The sequence below is a fragment of the Schistocerca serialis genome, chromosome 1 (assembly GCF_023864345.2).
Source record: "Schistocerca serialis cubense isolate TAMUIC-IGC-003099 chromosome 1, iqSchSeri2.2, whole genome shotgun sequence".
Classification (NCBI taxonomy): domain Eukaryota; kingdom Metazoa; phylum Arthropoda; class Insecta; order Orthoptera; family Acrididae; genus Schistocerca; species Schistocerca serialis.
This window is the reverse complement of record NC_064638.1, coordinates 813,065,020-813,087,333: the sequence shown is the minus strand read 5'-3', so window position 1 is coordinate 813,087,333 and position 22,314 is coordinate 813,065,020. Positions and strand designations below refer to the sequence as shown.

Below are 22,314 nucleotides of genomic sequence, written 5' to 3'. Positions count from 1 at the left end.
GTACATTCAGTAACTGGCAGGATAAGTCATAGATTACATCAAGATAAAGGGTACCACCTCCAGTAGGACCTTTCGTTATTGAGCATTTGGAATTCTTTAATCTACACACACACACACACACACACACACACACACACACACACACACAAAATTTGGAACAATGCTATAGGTAGAGGATATGTTTATGAGAGCACACAAACTGTATACTGTATGTGGCATATTTAAGAAGTCCATACTTCTAATTAGAAAATGTATACTTTTATATGTTCAGGAGATAATTAGAACAAAGTATGCTAACACACTACTTTAATTAATGAAATGATAAAATTAATAGAGCTTAACAAGATAAGCAGCAAAAGCAGAAATTTAGTTGGATGGGAGGGCTAAGAGCATCACAATGAATATTTTGCAGATTGATGGTGAACACCTGTTGTTGTTGAGGTATTTTTAAAAATTTTTAATGTTTACAATTCCATACTTGTATGCAATTGTTACTTTACTCAGTTGCTTTAATTTACTAAGTGCATTGTGTATTGTATTTCCTGGCAGGTTGTGGGTAATTTTATCTACTATCACTACATAAATTCAGCTATTGTTGCTCCTGACACAATGGACATGGTGGGAGGCAGAAACCTTTCATATGAACAGCGCCGCAATCTTGCCAGCATTGCACGAATTCTCCAGTTTGCTGCCACAAAGCAGGGAGTATGTTGCTTTACTTTTTTATTAGTGGTATTCAGAATTGTTGCAGTTATCTTACTTAGAACTAGAATTCTTCCAAGTCTGTATTTTGCCTGTTGGTTACTGCAGCCACTTGTAGATCTACATGTATATCTACCTCATAACAATCAAGTCAGAAGATGTATTAGAGATAATAGAAGTGTGGATGTTCTTGGTGCAACAAATCCCAACTTATATATATCTGAACAAAGAATAGACAGGATTCGTGATGAGAAGTACCATCCAGAGAATCCTGATGATAATTGTTTACATTCACATCACATCCAAGGTATCAAACATTAGGCAAAGTTTCCAGACAAGAATTGCCTTCTGAACCTAGTTTATAAATCAACAGTGTTACTCACTATACAGCGGAGATGCTGAGTCGGAGATAGGCACAATATTGCTACAGTACATCCTGGATTCTCCATTGTTTGTTAGTTTATAAATCAAAGTCTTATGGCTCTGGATTGATGAAACCAGTTAGAAATCTAATGATGAAATAAATATCAGGTATGCTCACTATTGTTCAGAAGGGAACCCACATAGGTTACATCAGCAAGACAACAAGAACTTCGGGTGGACATATCCATGATACTTAATGAACCTTCTTTTTCTGTGAACAATTAAATGGTGAGCAATACTCTGGATTTCTCTGACATGCGCTGGCAGAGTTGCTAGAAGATGGTTTCACAAGCTGCACAGTTGTTAATATGATTACTGCAGGCAGAGTCTTCAGGGTATTTTTCCTTGGTGACCATGAGTTGTTTAAATCAAATTTTTTTCTGGTCAGTGAACTGCTACAGGAGGACCAATGACTTGACCACTACGATTGCCAGGTTTAACCCATCTTGATCATTTATTTTGGAAGCACATGAGAAACAGATGCAGGAAATCTGCTTGAGTTTCCACAATTTGCAACACACTTGTACATGCGTCAAATACACATATCAAATCAGACAATTCCATTCTCCCTAGATCTGATAGTACAATTAGAATAATCCAAGCAGATACTGTTGCAACATAATGGTGTTAACAAATCCTTAATGTGTGAGCTATAACAGTTGTGAGTCATGAGTATATGAGAGTAGTCTTGTAAAAGTTAAGGTTAAAACATAGTAAATGCGCATAGTAAGTCATCGGCCCCAATGTGTTATGAAATTTGTACAACTTTTTTTCAGTTTACACATTCTACATAACAACATTTATTGTGACTTTGGCTTATTGGAGAACTAATTGGCATGTGTAAATAATTTAGATATCACATTCACTAATACCGTAAAAACTTCATAGTGGCAGATACCATCTCAATAAAGTGTATTAGTTTTTGGGCTGTAGATAGTGGTGACAGACTGATCTGTAGTAGCAACTTAAATTTGAAGGTGACAGATTGATTGCAAGTTGGGGAAGAAGTATTAAACATTTCAGTTAAACTCACTCTCTTGTATGTATAATGTATGTACTATATATAGAACTGGCAGTCTTGCATTTTGATTGTGTAACACAGCTTTGCTATATCTCAGATATGATATGTAGAATTAAAGCAGTAGTGTGATACTTCAGTGGTATTTCTAATCTTTTATTGTTAGTAATTGTTTTGTTTACAGTTTGGTGAGGAAGCAAGTTATCTCATGTGCTTGAATTCCTTCATTATTGAATGCCATGAAAAGTTCAAGAATTTTTTTCGTCACTGCTGTCAAGTTGAGGAACTGGAAGATCACTTTAATGTTCATCGTTACACAGAGGCAACACTCATTGCAAGACCTGTTATTAACATCTCTCTTCAGGTTAGTGCTATAATCTCTCAAGTTTTGGTGAAAAGAGATTGGGCTGAATGCACACACACGTGTGAACATAAATTTTCATGTCAGGTGCAATCCCTAAGTTATCAGCTCTTTCTGTTTGTAATTTAAGACTTTTGATGGCATTTTTTGAGGAGCCTATGGTACTACTTGGAAATAAAATGTCCAAAAGCTCCAAAAGCGTTCGGGAACAAATGATAATATTGTTGAATGATATTTAAAATTCTATTTTCTTGTTTTTATTTATTGTACATGTTGATATTAATAGTATATCTTTGCATTGCGTAGAGCACAACAGTCATGCTCTTTGATATCTGTTCTAAAAATATCACATTTTTGGCAACATTTCATAACATTCTCAGTACCGTTTGATATCTTGTTGTTGCAGTCTACTTATTGATTCAGTTAGTCTACATATGTTTAGGTTACTTCATTCTTTCATGCTATTGTATAGTTCTTCATACTAGAAAATAGGTAGTGTCTGTACTTGTGTGTGTAGAGAATTGACCACTGTTCAGAAATATCTACAAGCTGCATTGGCCACAGTTGGCAGGCTTCGTGCTAGTGGTCTATGATACAAAGATATTGGACACATGTTGCAACGGCTGAGTAACCTCTGATGCCTGTTGTATCTTGTGGAAACCCTGATGTTGCTTCACCTTCTGATGTGCACAGTTTGTTCATATTATTCTTATTTTAGGATGAATGTAAGAGTGGTCAGTTTACTTAGCCCTGGGTAGAAGGTGAATCTGGGTACTTGATGTATCTGTCCCTTTATGCCATAATAACAGATATGCCACTGTTGGTACATGAGCCAGCAAGGAACACCTCATCATTGAGCCTGTGGCCCTTCCTCCTGCAAAGTCCAGATAAGTACATAAAATGAGGTTGTTGATCATAGGGAGTGCCAGCTCCGGGCAGGCATTGGAGCTTGTCAGGCAAATAGTAGGCTGGTTGGGAGGGATCCAATGCGGATTCAGTGTATTTGTCAGGTGGTCACCATGTGTGATGTGAAATAGGCACAACTGGCAGCTATCGGACACACATGGTGCAACTCGCTGCAAGTAACAACTCACGTTGGCGTAAATGACTCATGCCGTCTAGGTGTTGAGGTCGTCTTTTAGACAGCTGGCTGAAATGGTGAAGATAGCTGGCCTTGCATGCAAGTTGGGAGCATGGCTTACTATTTGCAGCATTATACTCAGAAACAATTGCAGTCTCCTAGTTTGAAGTCAAGTGGTTGGTTTAAGCCATGTACATTACAGGAAGGAAATGGGTATCCAGGCAGTAAAGTGCTGGTGACATGTACATGGGGCTTTTTAGGTTCGGAAAAAATCCTCCAATAAGTCATTGACGAATTACGTGCTGTAATATGAGAAAAGAATAGGTCAATGCCATTAATCATAGAGGAGAACATTAATCCTAAAAAATTGTTAAGTTAATTACAGAATTAGTCTGTTATTGCAGGTGGAAATGCCACTGTAACACTAGGAACAGAAAGCTGACTAAAACCAGAAGTGAATGGCAGTTAAAGTCAGATTGCGATATGAACATATTCCAAAGATAGAGGTTATGACAATGATAATGATATACTTATTGCCGTATAGACCTCGATAAGTTCCAGTGAGATTGGTGTATTATCGATTTCAAATGTTCAGTTACTCATCAAAGTGGGGCAAACATGGTAATCAGATGCTGTTGTAGGCCCTGGGTCAGGAACAGTAGTGGCAGTATGCTTAAGAGAAAATATGGGAGTAAATTGTAAGTTAATTTCCTGACTATTGTTGTAATAGGGGAAAATTTTAGCTCATCAGCTGTAGAATTGGAGGCTCACTTGATGAAAACAAATACCAGGAATGGGGATTTCTGTAAGGTTATTCTGAACATTTAAAAAAAATAAAATAAAATAAAATAAAAAATGCAAGGGGGTTTCAAAAAATAAGCAATACATTATTACGTCATACCAAATAACTGGGCTACACTTCAAAGTGACCCAGATGTGTAACACTGTTTTTTCGTGTATGTGCCAAGTATCTGTAAACAACAGTCAGAACAGAACAGAACATTCTGGAAACAGTCAGAACATTCTACCACTCTGTCAAGTCCTCAATTATAGAACCTGCTCCATTGTCACAGATCCATTTGAGAACTGCTATGTGAATGTGCACAATGTTGATAAATCTGTGAGTGTTGCCTGAACCTTGTCATCTGTGGCCAGTGTCAATGGCTGTCGTCCCCAGTCAGCATCATCTAGATCTGTGTGGCATTGGTCAAATTGGTGGCGGCATTTAACTATGGATGGACACGACATTGCATTTGGTCCATATTCCACTTGAATTTCACAGTAAATCTGTCTGTAATTTAGATGTTTCACCCACAAGAATTCTAGTGAGATGTATTTCAACTTTCGAGTATGTTTCTAATTGCCTAGCCGTTTAACCCCCACACTGTGATGTACCTGTTATCTTTACCACACTAGAACTGTGCCTGCAGGAAACCCAAAACACATCCTCTCTTCTGACAATGCGTCAACATTGTTGCACAATGGTCTTAGCATAGGACAAGATGTGTAACTTACTGTTTGAAGTGCCCTCATACTTCTTGAAGAAAATTGAGAGAACCAACTCATGAGGCCAATATATTTAACAGGCTGAACATTTTGAATTAGTTGATGTAGAGAACAAAACAGATGCTCATGAAACTGTTACAGCTTCAGTGATTTCAGCTGGTAAACAGAGTGTTAAGAAAGCTTAGCATATATGGCAGGAAACATAATTATCTGAGCAGCCAACATGAAATATTCATTTCTGGGGATAAAGTGTGAAATATCAGTTTGTTAAATTTTAAAACATTGTACAGTAAACATTAGACATGCATGTGCTGAACCAAGTTGTGGAGCTGGGGAATGATCTGCTGTGGTTCAATAGCTGTATTACAAACATGCTGAAAAATCATCATAGATTTAAACAAAACAGGAGTCTTGTAGATAAACAAAACCGAAAAAAGTTGACCTTCAAAAACAGTCTGCAAGATTTTCATATTCTCTCACTCACTACGCGCAAACTGCTAGTCCCACAGAAGAAATGAACAGGAACTTTTTGTAGGAAATTTACATAGTTAAATTCTGTAGTGAGTATGTTCTCAATGGAGACCACGGTTTTTGAGTTATGCAAGTACCACATACAAAAGTGACCATCAAACACACCTTCACCCCCACACTCACCCCTCACCACCCAGATTTATAATATGTTGTTCATGGCACTTCCTCGTACCACTGTACAGAAATTTCAGACTACACGAACTATTCCAATAGTTGATCTTTTTTTAGTCTCTATTTATTGGGCTATTATGCTCCCAGTATAGTTGCTTATTTCGTTAATATTATTAATTTAAATGAGAGAAAAACAGCTTTTGTAAACATTATCCTAAAATTAATTACATTGACACCGTAGTTTCATAGTCAGAAGGCCTGACAAATACCATGCTGTAATTACTTATTTCATGCTGTTAAGTCTGCAGCTCGTAGTGACTAGCATTGCTGCCTCTGGATTTCGAGGTCCTGAGTTTGATTCCCAGCCGGGTCAGGGATTTTCTTCACCCAGGAACTAGGTGTTTGTGTTGTCCCCACCAATTTATCATCATTCGGAAAAGTGGCGAGGCTGGATTGTGCAAAGATTGGGAATTTGTACAGGTGCTAATAACCATGATCATCATGATCATCATCATCATCATCACAATGGTGTTAAAATTCACAAAATCTTGAGGTAAAATTTACATAAACATAAATTTTGCAATTTTTAAGTTCTCGACTAAGCCAGTGTTGTAATAAGGCCAGTAAGTAAAGACTTTAAAAGGTCAAATGTGGGAAATAATTCGTGCAGTCACAAATTTTTGTGTGGTGGTAGGTGGGTGTGTCATCTACAACATACTAGAAACCCTGACTGGTGGGGGGCTGAGTGTGGGAGTGGGGGTGTGCATGAAGATTAATTTTGAAAATTTTTCTTGAATAACTCCAAACCTATGGCCTCTAGCAAAAATGTATTCCAGTACAAAATTTAACTACATTAAATTTCCTACAAAAAGGTCCTGTTTATTTTTTTTCTGTAGGACTAATAGTTTACGTGTAGCAAGCAAAAGAATATGAAAATACCATCTGTGGGTTTTGAAGGCGAGATATAACATTGCGGGTTGCATAAATTGATAATGGTAGGGCCAGCTGAATCACCCTGAATATAATAATATTTGAACACTCTTGTTTCGTAGAGACCACTGCTGAATATTCCAGGCTTAAGTTTTTTGTTACTAATTTCAATGCTGAAATAAGTTACTTTGCTGACTTTTTCTGTGTGACATACATGGTAACATCAAGCATATTCCTCTTTCTTGACTTTAGAATAAGTTTAACAAGCTTGAATGATAAAATAATGCAGATTGTATATTTAGTATGAACTTTGTCAGTGTACTTTGAAGTTCGTAATAAAAATTTTTTAATTTATCTGCAGTAGCTGTATTAAACTATATTATGACTAAACATTATTTCTTCAGAAACAAAATCAGCAGTTATGCATAAATCTTTATTTGAATCATATCTGAACTTAGAATCATCACTAATAAGTGACATGGTGACTCAAAAAATCCCAGTTGTGACAATGAAAACTAGTTGTGTAGCACTTACTTTCACATACAACAAAAATTTATTCAGGAAAATTTGAAATTTTAGCCTGGTGAAGCCTTAAAGGTTCAGGGAAAGCTTTTAATGAAATGAAGTTATCATCCTGAGTGAAATTTATTTGTGAAATATGTTTATTTTCAAAGGAAAACATTAACACACTTCAACAGGGCAGTTTGGTACACATAGTTTGAGTAACTTACATTTCTCAACAACTGATTATATTTACTATTGCATTCATTCATTCATTCATTCATTCATTCATTGTTCATTCACTCATCATGCTCCATAAATCCCATCATGATGGAAGACCTTCGGGGATATCCAATGAGACAAGTTGTATATTAACAGCATTGTGCATCTCCTGCTGGTACTTATATAAATTACACTAACAACAAATAATGTCTACTGCTAATCTACTCAAACTGAATATTGTGATGCTTCTAGATTTCTTTCTATATGTAACTTAGGAGAAAAATAGCTACTTAAAAAAAAATCCACTGTCCCTCATATAATACTCAGCTGCTATTTTCATCTACTATATTAAACAAAGCATTTATGTAACTTAATACAGACTATCACGGAACAAGAAAGGAAATGACTATTAGTGGTACGAGGTACCCTCCATCACACACTGAAAGTTGGGTTGCAGAGTTGATGTAGATCAGGTCACTAATTATTGACAAAGTCAGGACTATCTGACACAAATATTAAAGTTACACAGAGACATAGATTGAACTAATTCAGATCCACAGCAACTTCAAAAAAATAATCATAATAGTTTGTCAGATAACTTGAACATAATAATCTGTTAACAGTAAAGTTACAAAAGATCAATAAATGCAGAAATATACCATTATGTTGTTATACTAAAATTTAGCCTTTAGAGAACTCTATTTTTGTGAGGTATATGGTCTCAGTGCTTAATGTGTTTCTCTTCTAGGTTTAAATGTTCTATTGTTATGGTAACTGCACATGCATTGAAGTATCAGAACTGTGACTTCTAAAAGAATCTCATCTAAATTGAACTAGTCAGCAGATATGGTTAACAGACAAGTAATTTGAAGTTTTCAATTATTGCTGTTTCTCCAGTTATCCTTGGTATTACTGTAAGTTTCTTTTTATCTGCAATTTTCAGTATTTCAGATAACCCAGGGTTTGGTTGACCTGAGTTCGGTTAACGGAGGTTATATGCATATAAGAAAAGTGGTAGACCAAAAACTAGTTTCTCTCATAGGTGAAATAATCATAATCATCATCATCATCCTCCTTCTTTCAGTCACCTGTCTCTTAGTCTTCATGTAAGGACATTTCCCTTCCCTTCCCTTTCATTTCACATATCTTCCTCAGTGTCCTTGATTCCTCAGTTGGCTCTTGGTATGGCTACTCCTTCAGCTAATTCCCTAATCCTCCCATTGCTTAACCTATCCATCTTTGTCACTCCTGTATTATTTCTTGAGAACAAATAATCAAATCATTTGCAAACCCCATTGCATTCATCTTTCCTTCGCCAGTTACTGGTGCCACCCTGATTATTACCTCATCTATCATTATAATGAGTTGGTATTGTAAAAATATACTTCCCTGCCTCAAGTTATTTTTGTGTTCCAGCCAATCCGATCTCTCCCCTCCTACTTTCACACAGCTCACACTCCTATTTTTCTTATCCTCTATATAGTCTGCTTTTCTACTTCTCTGTCCTCCAGGAACTTCCATACCTCATTTCTACTTACAGCGTTACATGCTTTTTCAGTGTCCAGAAAGACCACCAGGATATTATTCCACATTCATAGTTGTGTTCCTATGACTGTCTTACAGTGAAAATTAGACTAGTGTGAACCTTCCTTCTCTGAACACAAATTTCTGTTCTCTTGTCCTTCCTTTGTCCAAAACCATTTTTCCAAAACTTTGGAACTATGCACAATGACTCATTTTTGCAATTTCTCAATAGTTTCCGCACACTTTTCTTGAAGATTTGGACAGTTATTCCCTACTCTGTATTCTGGGATCCTCCTCTTTCTCCTCACAGTTTTCATCACTTATAATTTAAATAATGATTATTTATAAACTACTTCTATTTCAGTGGTAGTAAACTGTTTTTAATGTAATTGTTCTTGTAATGCACCTCTTTCTCCAGGGGACAAATACTAATTATTATCAGTAGTAGTATATTAAGCTACAAATTATCATTTGAAACCTGTGTGGTCTCCCTGGTGTGCCTAGTCGACCACAAGTCCCAGTCACGCTGTTCACTCTAACAGAGTACATACAGGGTTATCAGTAGTAGTATATTAAGCTACAAATTATCATTTGAAACCTGTGTGGTCTCCCTGGTGTGCCTAGTCGACCACAAGTCCCAGTCACGCTGTTCACTCTAACAGAGTACATACAGGGCTGAAGACATGGAGAAAGGTATCATCACAATCTGAATTTAGAGTAATTAAACTTTCTTACCTTTATTGGTCGTTGTTGCACACTCGTGGTCCAGTGATGAATCTTGCCATCCACTGTGTGTTAAATCAATTTGAGGTCCAGGGTGTGTATTCTGCTGCATAAGAACTGACACACATGTAAACTTTCAACTTTTATTTTATAAATGCTGATCATGACGATATTAAATAATTTTCAATGTAACAGCTTTTCCAATACATCATTTCGTTCCCACTATCCTTGACCTTCTCAAAGCAAGCGTATTAAAAGACGTCTCAACACCAACTGCCCATTGTCTCTGCCTCCGCCAACAACCAGCTCCTGTTCACAGGGCTTACAAACTGTGCAGTACCGCCAACCTTGGTTGTATATCGATATTTTACACATCGCATGTATGTTGTTGTTGTTGTTGTGGTCTTCAGTCCTGAGACTGGTTTGATGCAGCTCTCCATGCTACTCTATCCTGTGCAAGCTTCTTCATCTCCCAGTACCTACTGCAACCTACATCCTTCTGAATCTGCTTAGTGTATTCATCTCTTGGTCTCCCTCTACGATTTTTACCCTCCACGCTGCCCTCCAATGCTAAATTTGTGATCCCTTGATGCCTCAAAACATGTCTTACCAACCGATCCCTTCTTCTAGTCAAGTTGTGCCACAAACTTCTCTTCTCCCCAATCCTATTCAATAGCTCCTCATTAGTTACGTGATCTACCCACCTTATCTTCAGCATTCTTCTGTAGCACCACATTTCGAAAGCTTCTATTCTCTTCTTGTCCAAACTAGTTATCGTCCATGTTTCACTTCCATACATGGCTACACTCCATACAAATACTTTCAGAAACGACTTCCTGACACTTAAATCTATACTCGATGTTAACAAATTTCTCTTCTTGAGAAACGCTTTCCTTGCCATTACCAGTCTACATTTTATATCCTCTCTACTTCGACCACCATCGGTTATTTTACTCCCTAAATGGCAAAACTCCTTTACTACTTTAAGTGTCTCATTTCCTAATCTAATTCCCTCAGCATCACCCGACTTAATTTGACTACATTCCATTATCCTCGTTTTGCTTTTGTTGATGTTCATCTTATATCCTCCTTTCAAGACACTGTCCATTCCGTTCAACTGCTCTTCCGAGTCCTTTGCTGTCTCTGACAGAATTACAATGTCATCGGCGAACTTCAAAGTTTTTACTTCTTCTCCATGAATTTTAATACCTACTCCGAATTTTTCTTTTGTTTCCTTCACTGCATGCTCAATATACAGATTGAATAACATCGGGGAGAGGCTACAACCCTGTCTCACTCCTTTCGCAACCACTGCTTCACTTTCATGCCCCTCGACTCTTATAACTGCCATCTGGTTTCTGTACAAATTGTAAATAGCCTTTTGCTCCCTGTATTTTACCCCTGCCACCTTCAGAATTTGAAAGAGAGTATTCCAGTCAACATTGTCAAAAGCTTTCTCTAAGTCTACAAATGCTAGAAATGTAGGTTTGCCTTTTCTTAATCTCTCTTCTAAGATAAGTCGTAAGGTCAGTATTACCTCACATGTTCCAACATTTCTACGGAATCCAAACTGATCTTCCCCAAGGTAGACTTCTACCAGTTTTTCCATTCGTCTGTAAAGAATTCGCGTTAGTATTTTGCAGCTGTGACTTATTAAACTGATAGTTTGGTAATTTTCACATCTGTCAACACCTGCTTTCTTTGGGATTGGAATTATTATATTCTTCTTGAAGTCTGAGGGTATTTCGCCTGTCTCATACATCGTGCTCACCAGATGGTAGAATTTTGTCATGACTGGCTCTCCCGAGGCCATCAGTAGTTCTAATGGAATGTTGTCTACTCCCGGGGCCTTGTTTCGACTCAGGTCTTTCAGTGCTCTGTCAAACTCTTCACGCAGTATCTTATCTCCCATTTCGTCTTCATCTACATCCTCTTCCATTTCCATAATATTGTCCTCAAGTACATCGCCCTTGTATAAACCCTCTATATACTCCTTCCACCTTTCTGCCTTCCCTTCTTTGCTTAGAACTGGGTTGCCATCTGAGCTCTTGATATTCATACAAGTGGTTCTCTTCTCTCCAAAGGTCTCTTTAATTTTCCTGTAGGCAGTATCTATCTTACCCCTAGTGAGATAAGCCTCTACATCCTTACATTTGTCCTCTAGCCATCCCTGCTTAGCCATTTTGCGCTTCCTGTCGATATCCTTTTTGAGACGTTTGTACTCCTTTTTGCCTGCTTCATTTACTGCATTTTTATATTTTCTCCTTTCATCAATTAAATTCAATATTTCTTCTGTTACCCAAGGATTTCTATTAGCCCTTGTCTTTTTACCTACTTGATCCTCTGCTGCCTTCACTACTTCATCCCTCAGAGCTACCCATTCTTCTTCTACTGTATTTCCTTCCCCCATTCCTGTCAATTGTTCCCTTATGCTCTCCCTGAAACTCTCTACAACCTCTGGTTCTTTCAGTTTATCCAGGTCCCATCTCCTTAAATTCCCCCCTTTTTGCAATTTCTTCAGTTTCAATCTGCAGTTCATAACCAATAGATTGTGGTCAGAATCCATATCTGCCCCCAGGAAATGTCTTACAATTTAAAACCTGGTTACTAAATCTCTGTCTTACCATTATATAATCTATCTGATACCTTTTAGTATCTCCAGGATTCTTCCAGGTATACAACCTTCTTTTATGATTCTTGAACCAAGTGTTAGCTATGATTAAGTTATGCTCTGTGCAAAATTCTACAAGGCGGCTTCCTCTTTCATTCCTTCCCCCCAATCCATATTCACCCACTATGTTTCCTTCTCTCCCTTTTCCCACTGACGAATTCCAGTCACCCATGACTATTAAATTTTCGTCTCCCTTCACTACCTGAATAATTTCTTTTATCTCGTCATACATTTCATCTATTTCTTCATCATCTGCAGAGCTAGTTGGCATATAAACTTGTACTACTGTAGTAGGCATGGGCTTTGTGTCTATCTTGGCCACAATAATGCGTTCACTATGCTGTTTGTAGTAGCTAACCCGCACTCCTATTTTTTTACTCATTATCAAACCTACTCCTGCATTACCCCTATTTGATTTTGTATTTATAACCCTGTAATCACCTGACCAAAAGTCTTTTTCCTCCTGCCACCGAACTTCACTAATTCCCACTATATCTAACTTTAACCTATCCATTTCCCTTTTTAAATTTTCTAACCTACCTGCCCGATTAAGGGATCTGACATTCCACGCTCCGATAACGACGTCCTCTTGAGTAGTCCCCGCCCGGAGATCCGAATGGGGGACTATTTTACCTCCGGAATATTTTACCCAAGAGGACGCCATCATCATTTAATCATACAGTAGAGCTGCATGCCCTCGGAAAAAATTACGGCTGTAGTTTCCCCTTGCTTTCAGCCGTTCGCAGTACCAGCACAGCAAGCCGTTTTGGTTAATGTTACAAGGCCAGATCAGTCAATCATCCAGACTGTTGCCCTTGCAACTACTGAAAAGGCTGCTGCCCCTCTTCAGGAACCACATGTTTGTCTGGCCTCTCAACAGATACCCCTCCATTGTGGTTGCACCTACGGTACGGCCATCTGTATCGCTGAGGCACGCAAGCCTCCCCACCAACGGCAAGGTCCATGGTTCATGCATGTATACGTATATGAAAAACATAGTATGAAAAATGAAAAGTGTTTATAATATAGTTCTGTGGCAATATACCTCATGATTGTCCTCATATTAACAGTTTTTTAAAAAAATAATAATATTTCAGATTATGTTTACGTAGTTAAATTTCACATGCTCCTTCAAGTTGATTGACGACACCACACACCACGCCAGCTGGTGGTATCAGTAGTTTCAGTAGTCCGTTGCATTACATTCTGAGCATGTAATAGTTTTCATAACTAGAGAAAAATTTGAATTTCATTGTTTTTATTATGTTGTCTATGGTACCTATCATTGTAGCAGTCCCACTCTCCACACCAAAAATAAAATATTGCAGTTAGTTTAAAATCAGTTGCAGTCAATAAACCTTTTCACTCTTTCCAGTTGCTGTGTATTTTTAGACAGTGAAATCTGCTTCTGTTGTTGTAATCAGCAAGCCCCATTCACTAAAAATGCATTATTCTTCTTCTCATCATTTCTAAACCCTCTGAACTACATGTGAACCACTGAAAGCCAAAATGGTATAATTCAATTTATCCCACACCCGAGAAATGAAAGGTTTCGCATTTCATTTAATGTAAATTCATGCTTTGCAATAATTCATGATTCATTTGATGAAATGTACAAGTTAAATAATTATAATTATGTTTACTACAGACATTATAGTTATTTGTACCTTAAATTCCTTTTTACAGTCTCTAAAAGTTGGAGTACCACTTTTCCTCTCAGCAGTTTACTTATAGTGATAGATAAAGTAGTATAAATCAAGAACTGTACCTCTCTTCTTATAAACATAATGTGATACAGTAAATGTGAGTTTGCACTTAATGCTCCTGTTACACACTTTTCTCTCACAAATTTAGTTAAAATTATTGCAGTATTGTTGTTAATTACTAGAATGCTACCTACTTGAGTCTGTCTAATTGTTCAGCGATGCCTTCATTTATAGATTATAAATGAATTGTTATTTCTAAATGTAAAAATTCTTAAAGTGTAATTCTTGTCATCTGTCATTTCAAGAGGCTCTATGACGGAGCATGTCTGCTAAAGGGTCAACATGTCCAGGTCCAGATTCCTGAGCCAAACTTGCAGTTGTCAGTTTGTTGAAGAAAACATGCTGCGCTGGAGGGATGTATGGGGAAGTGTCATCATGTCTTTCCTTTTTGCCTTGCAGCATTGTTGAGAGGGATGAGTTGAACACTAAACAAGCGAGGACTGCCATGAACATGATGGAAAGTTGTAATATCCAAAGTTTTGAAAGGTATTCTTGCTCCAAGAGATTCTTTGTATAAAACGAAATGTAGGCAGTCTTTCTGGAAACGAAGCCATCGAGCATGAAGCCAATTGAATTTTTCATTTTGCATGTTATTCTTTCTAAATGTCACATGTTTATCTAGATCTTTTGTTGATAAAAAATCATTAAGGGCCATTCTACAAACAGTAAAGGGTTGTTTTGTCCTTGTCTTTTGAATGGCACTACACCAATCATCCGAAGTGAAAATTTGAAGTTACTGATTTTGTCTCAATAACTCCGAATTCTGAATCATTTGGCAGAAATGAGTGTCCCATTAACAAACTTACAGTCAACCCCTATGGATCTCATTTCTTGCTGTGTCATTGCATCCTATTACATGATAAACATCATGAGTATGGAGTTCTGCATGCTTTAGAAGACAGGAACCTACTTCTTGGGAGCCTTTTGATGCCAAAATCTCATCCCAAATGTACATAGAGCCATGGTCTGTTTTGAAATCATGAATGTTGCTTTTGATGTTGAAACCTCAGTGGAAAGCAGTGTCTTCTGAAGATCAAAAGTTTTGCTTCTGATATTCACATTCCCTTGACAGTTTAGTGTCCTCAGCCAAAATATCCTTCCTTTCAGGAGTGATGGTTCTGCAAGGTTTACAGGAGAGCTTCTGCAAAGTTTGGAAGGTAGGAGACGAGGTATTGGCAGAATTAAAGTTGTGAGGACGGGCTGTGAGTCGTGCTTGGGTAGTTCAGATGGTGGAGCACTTGCCCGTGAAAGGCAGTGGTCCCGAGTTCGAGTCACGGACCACACACAGTTTTAATCTGCCAGGAAGTTTCACTGCCATGCTGTTTCTGTTGTTCTCCAATCTTCATTTTGTTTCTGCACTAACGCCAGTTTAAGTGGTTCTTCTGCAGTCAAAATTCTCAGTTTTAAGGAGTCATATGATCCTGTAAGATTACATTGTGTACAGTAAATGTACGTGTAATATAGGACATGTCAAAGTATTAAAATTCTTTATCAATTATTTTTCTACACCTTTAGCTTACATTTTTACATCACTGATAATGAGTAACAATATATACAAATTTAATGGCATAAGTATTCTGCAACACTGTAAAACTCTTTTTCAATGAGATAGTCTTTAAGTTTCTTTGTAAATTCATTGTGAAGTACACTATCTTGCAGGGTTTTGGGCAGACTTCTTAGTAGTCTGATACCAGAGTACTGGGGTCCTTTTTCTAGCATTGCCAGTCGGTGGGGTATGCTCCGTACTTCATTCTTCTTTCTTGTATTGTGGGTGTGTACACTAGCATTTGTAATCCAGTCCTCACTAGCTTTTGTGATGTACATTATTGTTTTGTATATATACAATGATGAAAAAGTTAAGATACCTAAATTCTTGAAACAGTTTCTGCATGTTTCAGAGGTCTTTCTTCTTAAAATGGTCCTAATTGCTTTTTTTTTGTAATGTGAACACTCGTTTTGTCTCTTGTTTGTTTGAGTTTCCCCACACCGTCACTCCATACTGTAAGTGTGGTTCGAAAAGTCCATGATACACTGTACACAGAAGGTTCTTGTCTGAATACTGTGATAGCTGCATCATTAAGAATATGACAGAGCTCAGTTTCTTACAGACATTATTAATATATTTTTTCCATTTCAGTTCATTATCCACAAGAATACCTAAGAATCTAGCAGATTCTACTTCTTCCAGCCTTGTTCCGTCAACCTCTAAATCCATATCTACAGCTTTTTCCTTGTTTTTAAACACTGCATACATAGTCTTTTTTAGATTTATAACCAGTTCATTTTCCAACAGCCATTGAGCTGTGACATTTGCAGATATGTATGCTCTTCTCTCAAGCTGTTCCATATTTTGGTCACTATTTAGTATTGTCATGTCATCAGCATACAATATTTTCTTTTCTTCCTCCTCAACACCTATATCATTAACAAATACATTAAATAACAATTGCCCCACTACCGAACCCTGCGGCACTCCATATTTGATGGATTTGGTTTCTGATTGGTACGAGTTTCATAATGATACATACTGCTTGCGGTTGCACAAGTATGATTTTATCCATTCACCTGGTTGCCCCCGAATGCTATAGTTGCTTAATTTTTGTATCAGCATTTCATGGTCAATGGTGTCAAATGCCTTTGAAAGATCCAGAAACATTGCAGAGACAACCTTTTTCTCATCTAAGGACTGTAAAATGTATTCTGTTAGACTGACAATTGCTGATTCTGTAGATTTACCCTTTCTGAAACCATGTTGTGAGGTCATGAGAATGTTATGTTTGTCCAAATAGTTAACTAATCTGGTATACATAAGCATTTCTAGGATTTTTGAGAAACCTGATATCAGTGAAACTGGTCTTTAGTTGTTGGGGTCATCCTTACACCCTTTCTTGTACACTGGCACTACCTTCGTTATCTTCAGTTTTTCTGGAAAAATTGCATCTCTGAAAGAACAGTTTGCTATGTTCAGCAGTGGTGTTATTATCCCCTCACATACCAGCTTTATTACGTGATTTGATATTTCATCATCACCAGCTGATTTCTTGGACTTCAGTGTCTGTATAGTTTTCCGCAATTCATCTTCCGTGACTGGTCTTAAGAACATAGTACTGTATGATCTTTTTGGTACCTTAATACCCTTCTGTTTTTGACTATTTCTTTCCAATTATAGGTCTTCTACTACACTGATATAGTTATTATTCAGTATGTTTGCTATTTCCATACCATCTGTGACCACTGTGTTGTCTACTTTAATTGACCTAATACCTTCTTCTTTGTTTGACCCATCTTTTTCCTTTCTTTCAGCATTGATTGCATTCCAAGCTGCCTTTGCCTTGTTTTTTGAGTTCGCTATAGTGGTGTCAATTGCTCTTGCTTTCGCTTCTCTTATTGTTTTTCTATACTTCTTTTTTAACATTTTATAGTTTTCAGCTTCGCCCATCCGTCTCACGTCCTGAAGCTTCCTTCGCTGTTCTAGTATTTCACTCGTAATCCACTGTGTTTGATCTTGATGCCTTTCTTGTCTCTTTACTTTGGAAAATGCTACATTAAAATGGTACTTAATTGTTGAAATAAATGCATCATATTTTTCATTTACACTCTGGGCGTGTAGGGTTTCATTCCAGGTTTCCTTACTTAACATTGTTCTAAAGATGTTGATATTTTGTTCACTGATGATCCTAATTTCTTTGGTTGTTTGTTTTGGTTCTGATACTGTGTCATTACTTCTGCAAAAGCTGATTAGTTGTCCATGATGATCAGATATTTGTTACTGTGTCATTACTTCTGCAAAAGCTGATTAGTTGTCCATGATGATCAGATATGATCATTCTGATTGCTGAAGTTTCACAAACCCTAGAATGCTTTAAACAAAGCAAATCTCTTGACAGTAATTAACAGAGTCACACATTTATTACATCCATCACAGTCTTTTCCACTGAATGTCTTTCCTTCGACATGTTTCTCATTTTTTCCCTGAGTCCAACATTTCCTCAGTTTCATTTCTAGGCATTGGATCTTGTGTTGATCTTCTAGTTTCGTGATTGGCAAGGATGGTCCTGTGGCCCCTTCAGGAAGCTGACATAAATTTTGTAGCATAGTGATCTATGTTAATCTTGATTCCTGAAATGGAGGATGCTCAGGTTTAGTATCAGTCTCCAGATATACCCATAGAGTTTATATTATTTCTCCTGTAGTACTTTGCAGTTGTTCGATCAGACAACAAACACTGTTCTAAATAGTCCACTGTGTTGTTATCAGAATCTTCATTGGTGTAGCCTATACTATCACTGGAAAACCCGTAGTCTGGATCATCCATGTTCAGCCCTGGAAATAAAGATTACTTCTCATTTCTAGATTCATATACCCTTTGGCCTAAAGCACTTGCAACTACTTTGATATAACCCTGTTTAACCTACTGTCAACTTTTATAATTTAACTCAACCTTGGCCATAAATTTTTAGGAAACAAGAATAATGTTTTAAAAACTTCAGTAAGCACAGAATACATGATGAAAATAGAATAAAGAAAGAAAGAAATATCCAACTTCATAAACTTAAACTAAGTTAATTAAAATTACTCATCTGGCATGAGAATATTCTATTCTAAGCTTTTTGTGAATAGATCAATTACAGAACAATGTATAAAATTATTTAATTGGATAGATAAAAAATCTACTCACCAAGCGGCGGTAGAATACACACACGTAAAAGACTGTTGTGACTGGCAAGCTTTCGGAGCCAGTGGCTCCTTCTTCAGGCAGAAGGGTTGAAGGAGAAGGAAGAAGGCTGAAGGAAAAGGATTGGAGAGGTCTAGGAAAAAGGGTAGATTTTAGGAAAGTCATCCAGAACCATGGGTTAGGGGAGACTTCCCTTGCGGGATGAGAAGGAAAGTCTTATTGTTGGGAACTGCATCGGATGAGATTTGAAAACCTGACAGCTTAAAGGTGGAAGACAGGGTAATATGCAAGACAGAGATTACTACTAAAACATCGTGCACAAGTTAATAAGAGTGAGAAACTAAGTGCTTTGTACGTAACAGAGGTGGGAGAGGGTGGTGAAAAATAGACACGAAAGGCATTGAAAGATGTAGGAAATTAAAATAGTGTGAAGCAAAGAGTAGTTAAAGTGAAGAAAAACTGAGACAGAATAAATTAACATATATTAAGGCCAGGTGGGTGGTGAGAACCAAGGACATGTTGTAGTGCTAGTTCCCACCTGCAGAGTTTTGAGAAACTGGTGTCTGGGGGAAGAATCCAGATGGTGTGTGTGTGAAACGCGCTGAAGTCACAAATGTCATGTTGCAGAGATGGCTCTGTAACAGGATATTGCAAGTTGCCAGTGTATACCCTCTGCCTATATCCATTCATCCCAATTAATAATCTGGTGGTAGTCATGCCTGATCTGATTGTATGTTTTCCCCTCAAAGGTGAAGTAGTTGTTGGTAAGTATAAAGTTGATTAAGGTGAGTAGGAAGGATGTCATAGGTTTGGAATCAGGTGGGCGCTGATTGAGGAAACGTTCAGCAGCTGACAGACCATGTATGTGGGGGATGTTGGCACATCCTTTCTGAGGCAAACGTATTTGTTTGGATGCAGACTCTTTACAGCAATACACCATCATTCTCACCTCAGCCTTCACTGCACGTAATTACCCCACCAACCTAGTTAAAAAGCAGGATTTCCCGGGCCATCACGTCCAATCCTGGGACTGCTGATCACCCCACAAAACTTGCTTCAGAGCATGCCATTGGTGACTCAGTGTTATCCTGGTCTGGAATGTGTTAATTAGCTGCTTCGACAGGGCCAAGATTTCTTAAAATCATGCCCTGAAATGAGATCCATTCGGTCTGAAATTTTGCCCATCGGACCTAGAATAGCTTTGTCACCATCCCAATCTCTGCAATATTCTTGTCAGGCCCTATACTCCTTCTCCACCTATCTCTGCAAGACTTGCCCTATGCACCCTCCTACCACCACCTATAATAACCCTGCAACTGGCAAAACATAAAGTATCAAAGGGAGAGCCACCTGTGAAACAACACGTCATATACCAGCTAGTATATAAACACTGTTCAGCCTCCTACATCGCCATGACTACCACCAGATTATTAATTGGGATGAATGGATATAGGCAGATGGTATACACTGGCAACTCGCAATATCCTGTTACAGAGCCATCTCTGCAACATGACATTTGTGACTTCAGCGCGTTTCATCACACGCACCATCTGGATTCTTCCCCCAGACACCAGTTTCTCAGAACTCCGCAGGTGGGAACTAGCACTACAACATATCCTTGGTTCTCACCACCCACCTGTCCTTAATATATGTTAATTTCTTCTGTCTCAGCTTTTCTTCACTTTAACTACTCTTTGCTTCACACTATTTTAATTTCCTACATCTTTCACTCTCTTTCCTGTCTATTTTTCACCACCCTCTCCCACCTCTGTTACGTACAAAGCACTTAGTTTCTCACTCTTATTAACTTGTGCACGATGTTTTAGTAGTAATCTCTGTCTTGCATATTACCCTGTCTTCCACCTTTAAGCTGTCAGGTTTTCAAATCTCATCCGATGCAGTTCCCAACAATAAAACTTTACTTCTCATCCCATATGGGAAGTCTCCCCTAACCCATGGTTCTGGATGACTTTTCCAAAGTTACCCTTTTTCCTAGACCTCTCCAGTCCTTTTCCTGCACCCTTCTTCCTTCCCCTTCAACCCTTCTGCCTGAAGGAGGAGCCACTGGCTCCAAAAGCTTGCCAGTCGCAACAGTCTTTTTACATGCGTGTGTTCTATTCAGTGAAATAATTTTATCAATAATTGATTATTTTTGATGTTATAAGAGCACAATGTATGGTTTATGTATTTAATGTGAGACATCACTGCTTGATTCATTTAGAGTTTAACCCAGACCTCAACATGGAGTGCAAACTTTCTGCTTTAATAACATATGGATATTATATATCTAAAAAAGAATACAATGCTAATACTTGCTAGCACTATTGCAATGCCTTTTTATTTTAGATCATAAACTAACATGCAAAGCAACACAGAACAACATGACCACATGGCATTTCCACTTGATTTATATCACTATTGCTGCGAAAACGTTTCACTCGGGAGTGAGAGGAGGAATGCATTTGCCACTATCAAGCAGCTCCAGTTGGAGTTATCATTATACCACTTCTTCACAACAAATTTCCATGCAGTGTTTCTAAACTGAGTGGTATAACTAAAAAACTACAATTTTTTGATTTGGACCACCTTGGTTCTCAGCAGCTCGTACAAACTCAAAACTTTTTAATTTTGCATGTAAATGTAGCAACAATTTGTGACAAAAATAGAAAGTAATTGGCTCGATCTGCCTGTTTGAATTTCCTGTCTTTCGTTTCAACTGGAGGAAGTTGGTCACTTCAACTGAAATGGCCCAAAATCGCGATCTCCAGAAAAATCACTTCATGACCAGTGCTAGTCTAAATGATAAATTGAACTGAGTTTTGTTGCACTTAGATGAGTAAATGCTCCTTTCAGAATTAGCAGTCAAATCAGCATCATTCCATCTGTTAAAAGAACTTTTGCCTGTTAGAGCTTATGTTCTAATTTTCTGTTTTTCTGTAAGTTGTTTGTTTATTGTGGTAATTACTTGTGGCAAATAGTGTTTGTTTGTCCACGCTTAGACCAGTAGCAGTAAACCCACGATTATTTAAAGAATCAAACCACCTTGTATGAAACAGCTCCAGATAACTAATTACTTTACAAATGAGTTACTGTGTTGAATATTTAACGTTAAGCATGTAAGCAAGTAAAAGTTTAGAAATGGTTGGTTGGCAGTTGCTAAGTGCTCTCATTCTCAAATACTGGATGGGTATAGTCAGGCTAATATGCGTGTAATGAGTTATGCTGTCTCAGAACATGTACACAGTTTCTTACTGTAATACTTCTGTTACTGTGTTAAACCTTTTCCATGAGATTATACCTCTTAGAGTGGATTATGATAGCATTTTAAATTTTTTTAATTTGGTCAGTAATTATACAAAGTATTGAAAATCAAAATTTTGTTGCCCCTGGAATCTCTTAGATGGCAGCCAGCAGTAGGATTGTAAATTGTGAACTGGATTAGACTGTTAGCAATGTAGATTATTTATTTTTACTCTCTGGAATAACTTATGCTGTTTGAATTTTTGTTCAATCCAGTACTGCCTGTATATTTTTTCCAGTGATTAAGGAGTATTTACTTGTTTTAACAC

General features: G+C 37.6%; 1 protein-coding gene across 1 annotated transcript in view; it reads left to right on the top strand.

Moving 5' to 3' along the window:
• Positions 1 to 22,314, top strand: part of LOC126484220 (ras GTPase-activating-like protein IQGAP1) — a 350,623-nt gene that overhangs the window by 273,199 nt on the left and 55,110 nt on the right. Inside the window, exons 25-26 of the mRNA XM_050107637.1 lie at positions 550 to 705; positions 2,328 to 2,507. Of these exons, the coding sequence (XP_049963594.1) occupies positions 550 to 705; positions 2,328 to 2,507 (336 nt within the window). The remainder of the gene's footprint in view (positions 1 to 549; positions 706 to 2,327; positions 2,508 to 22,314) is intronic.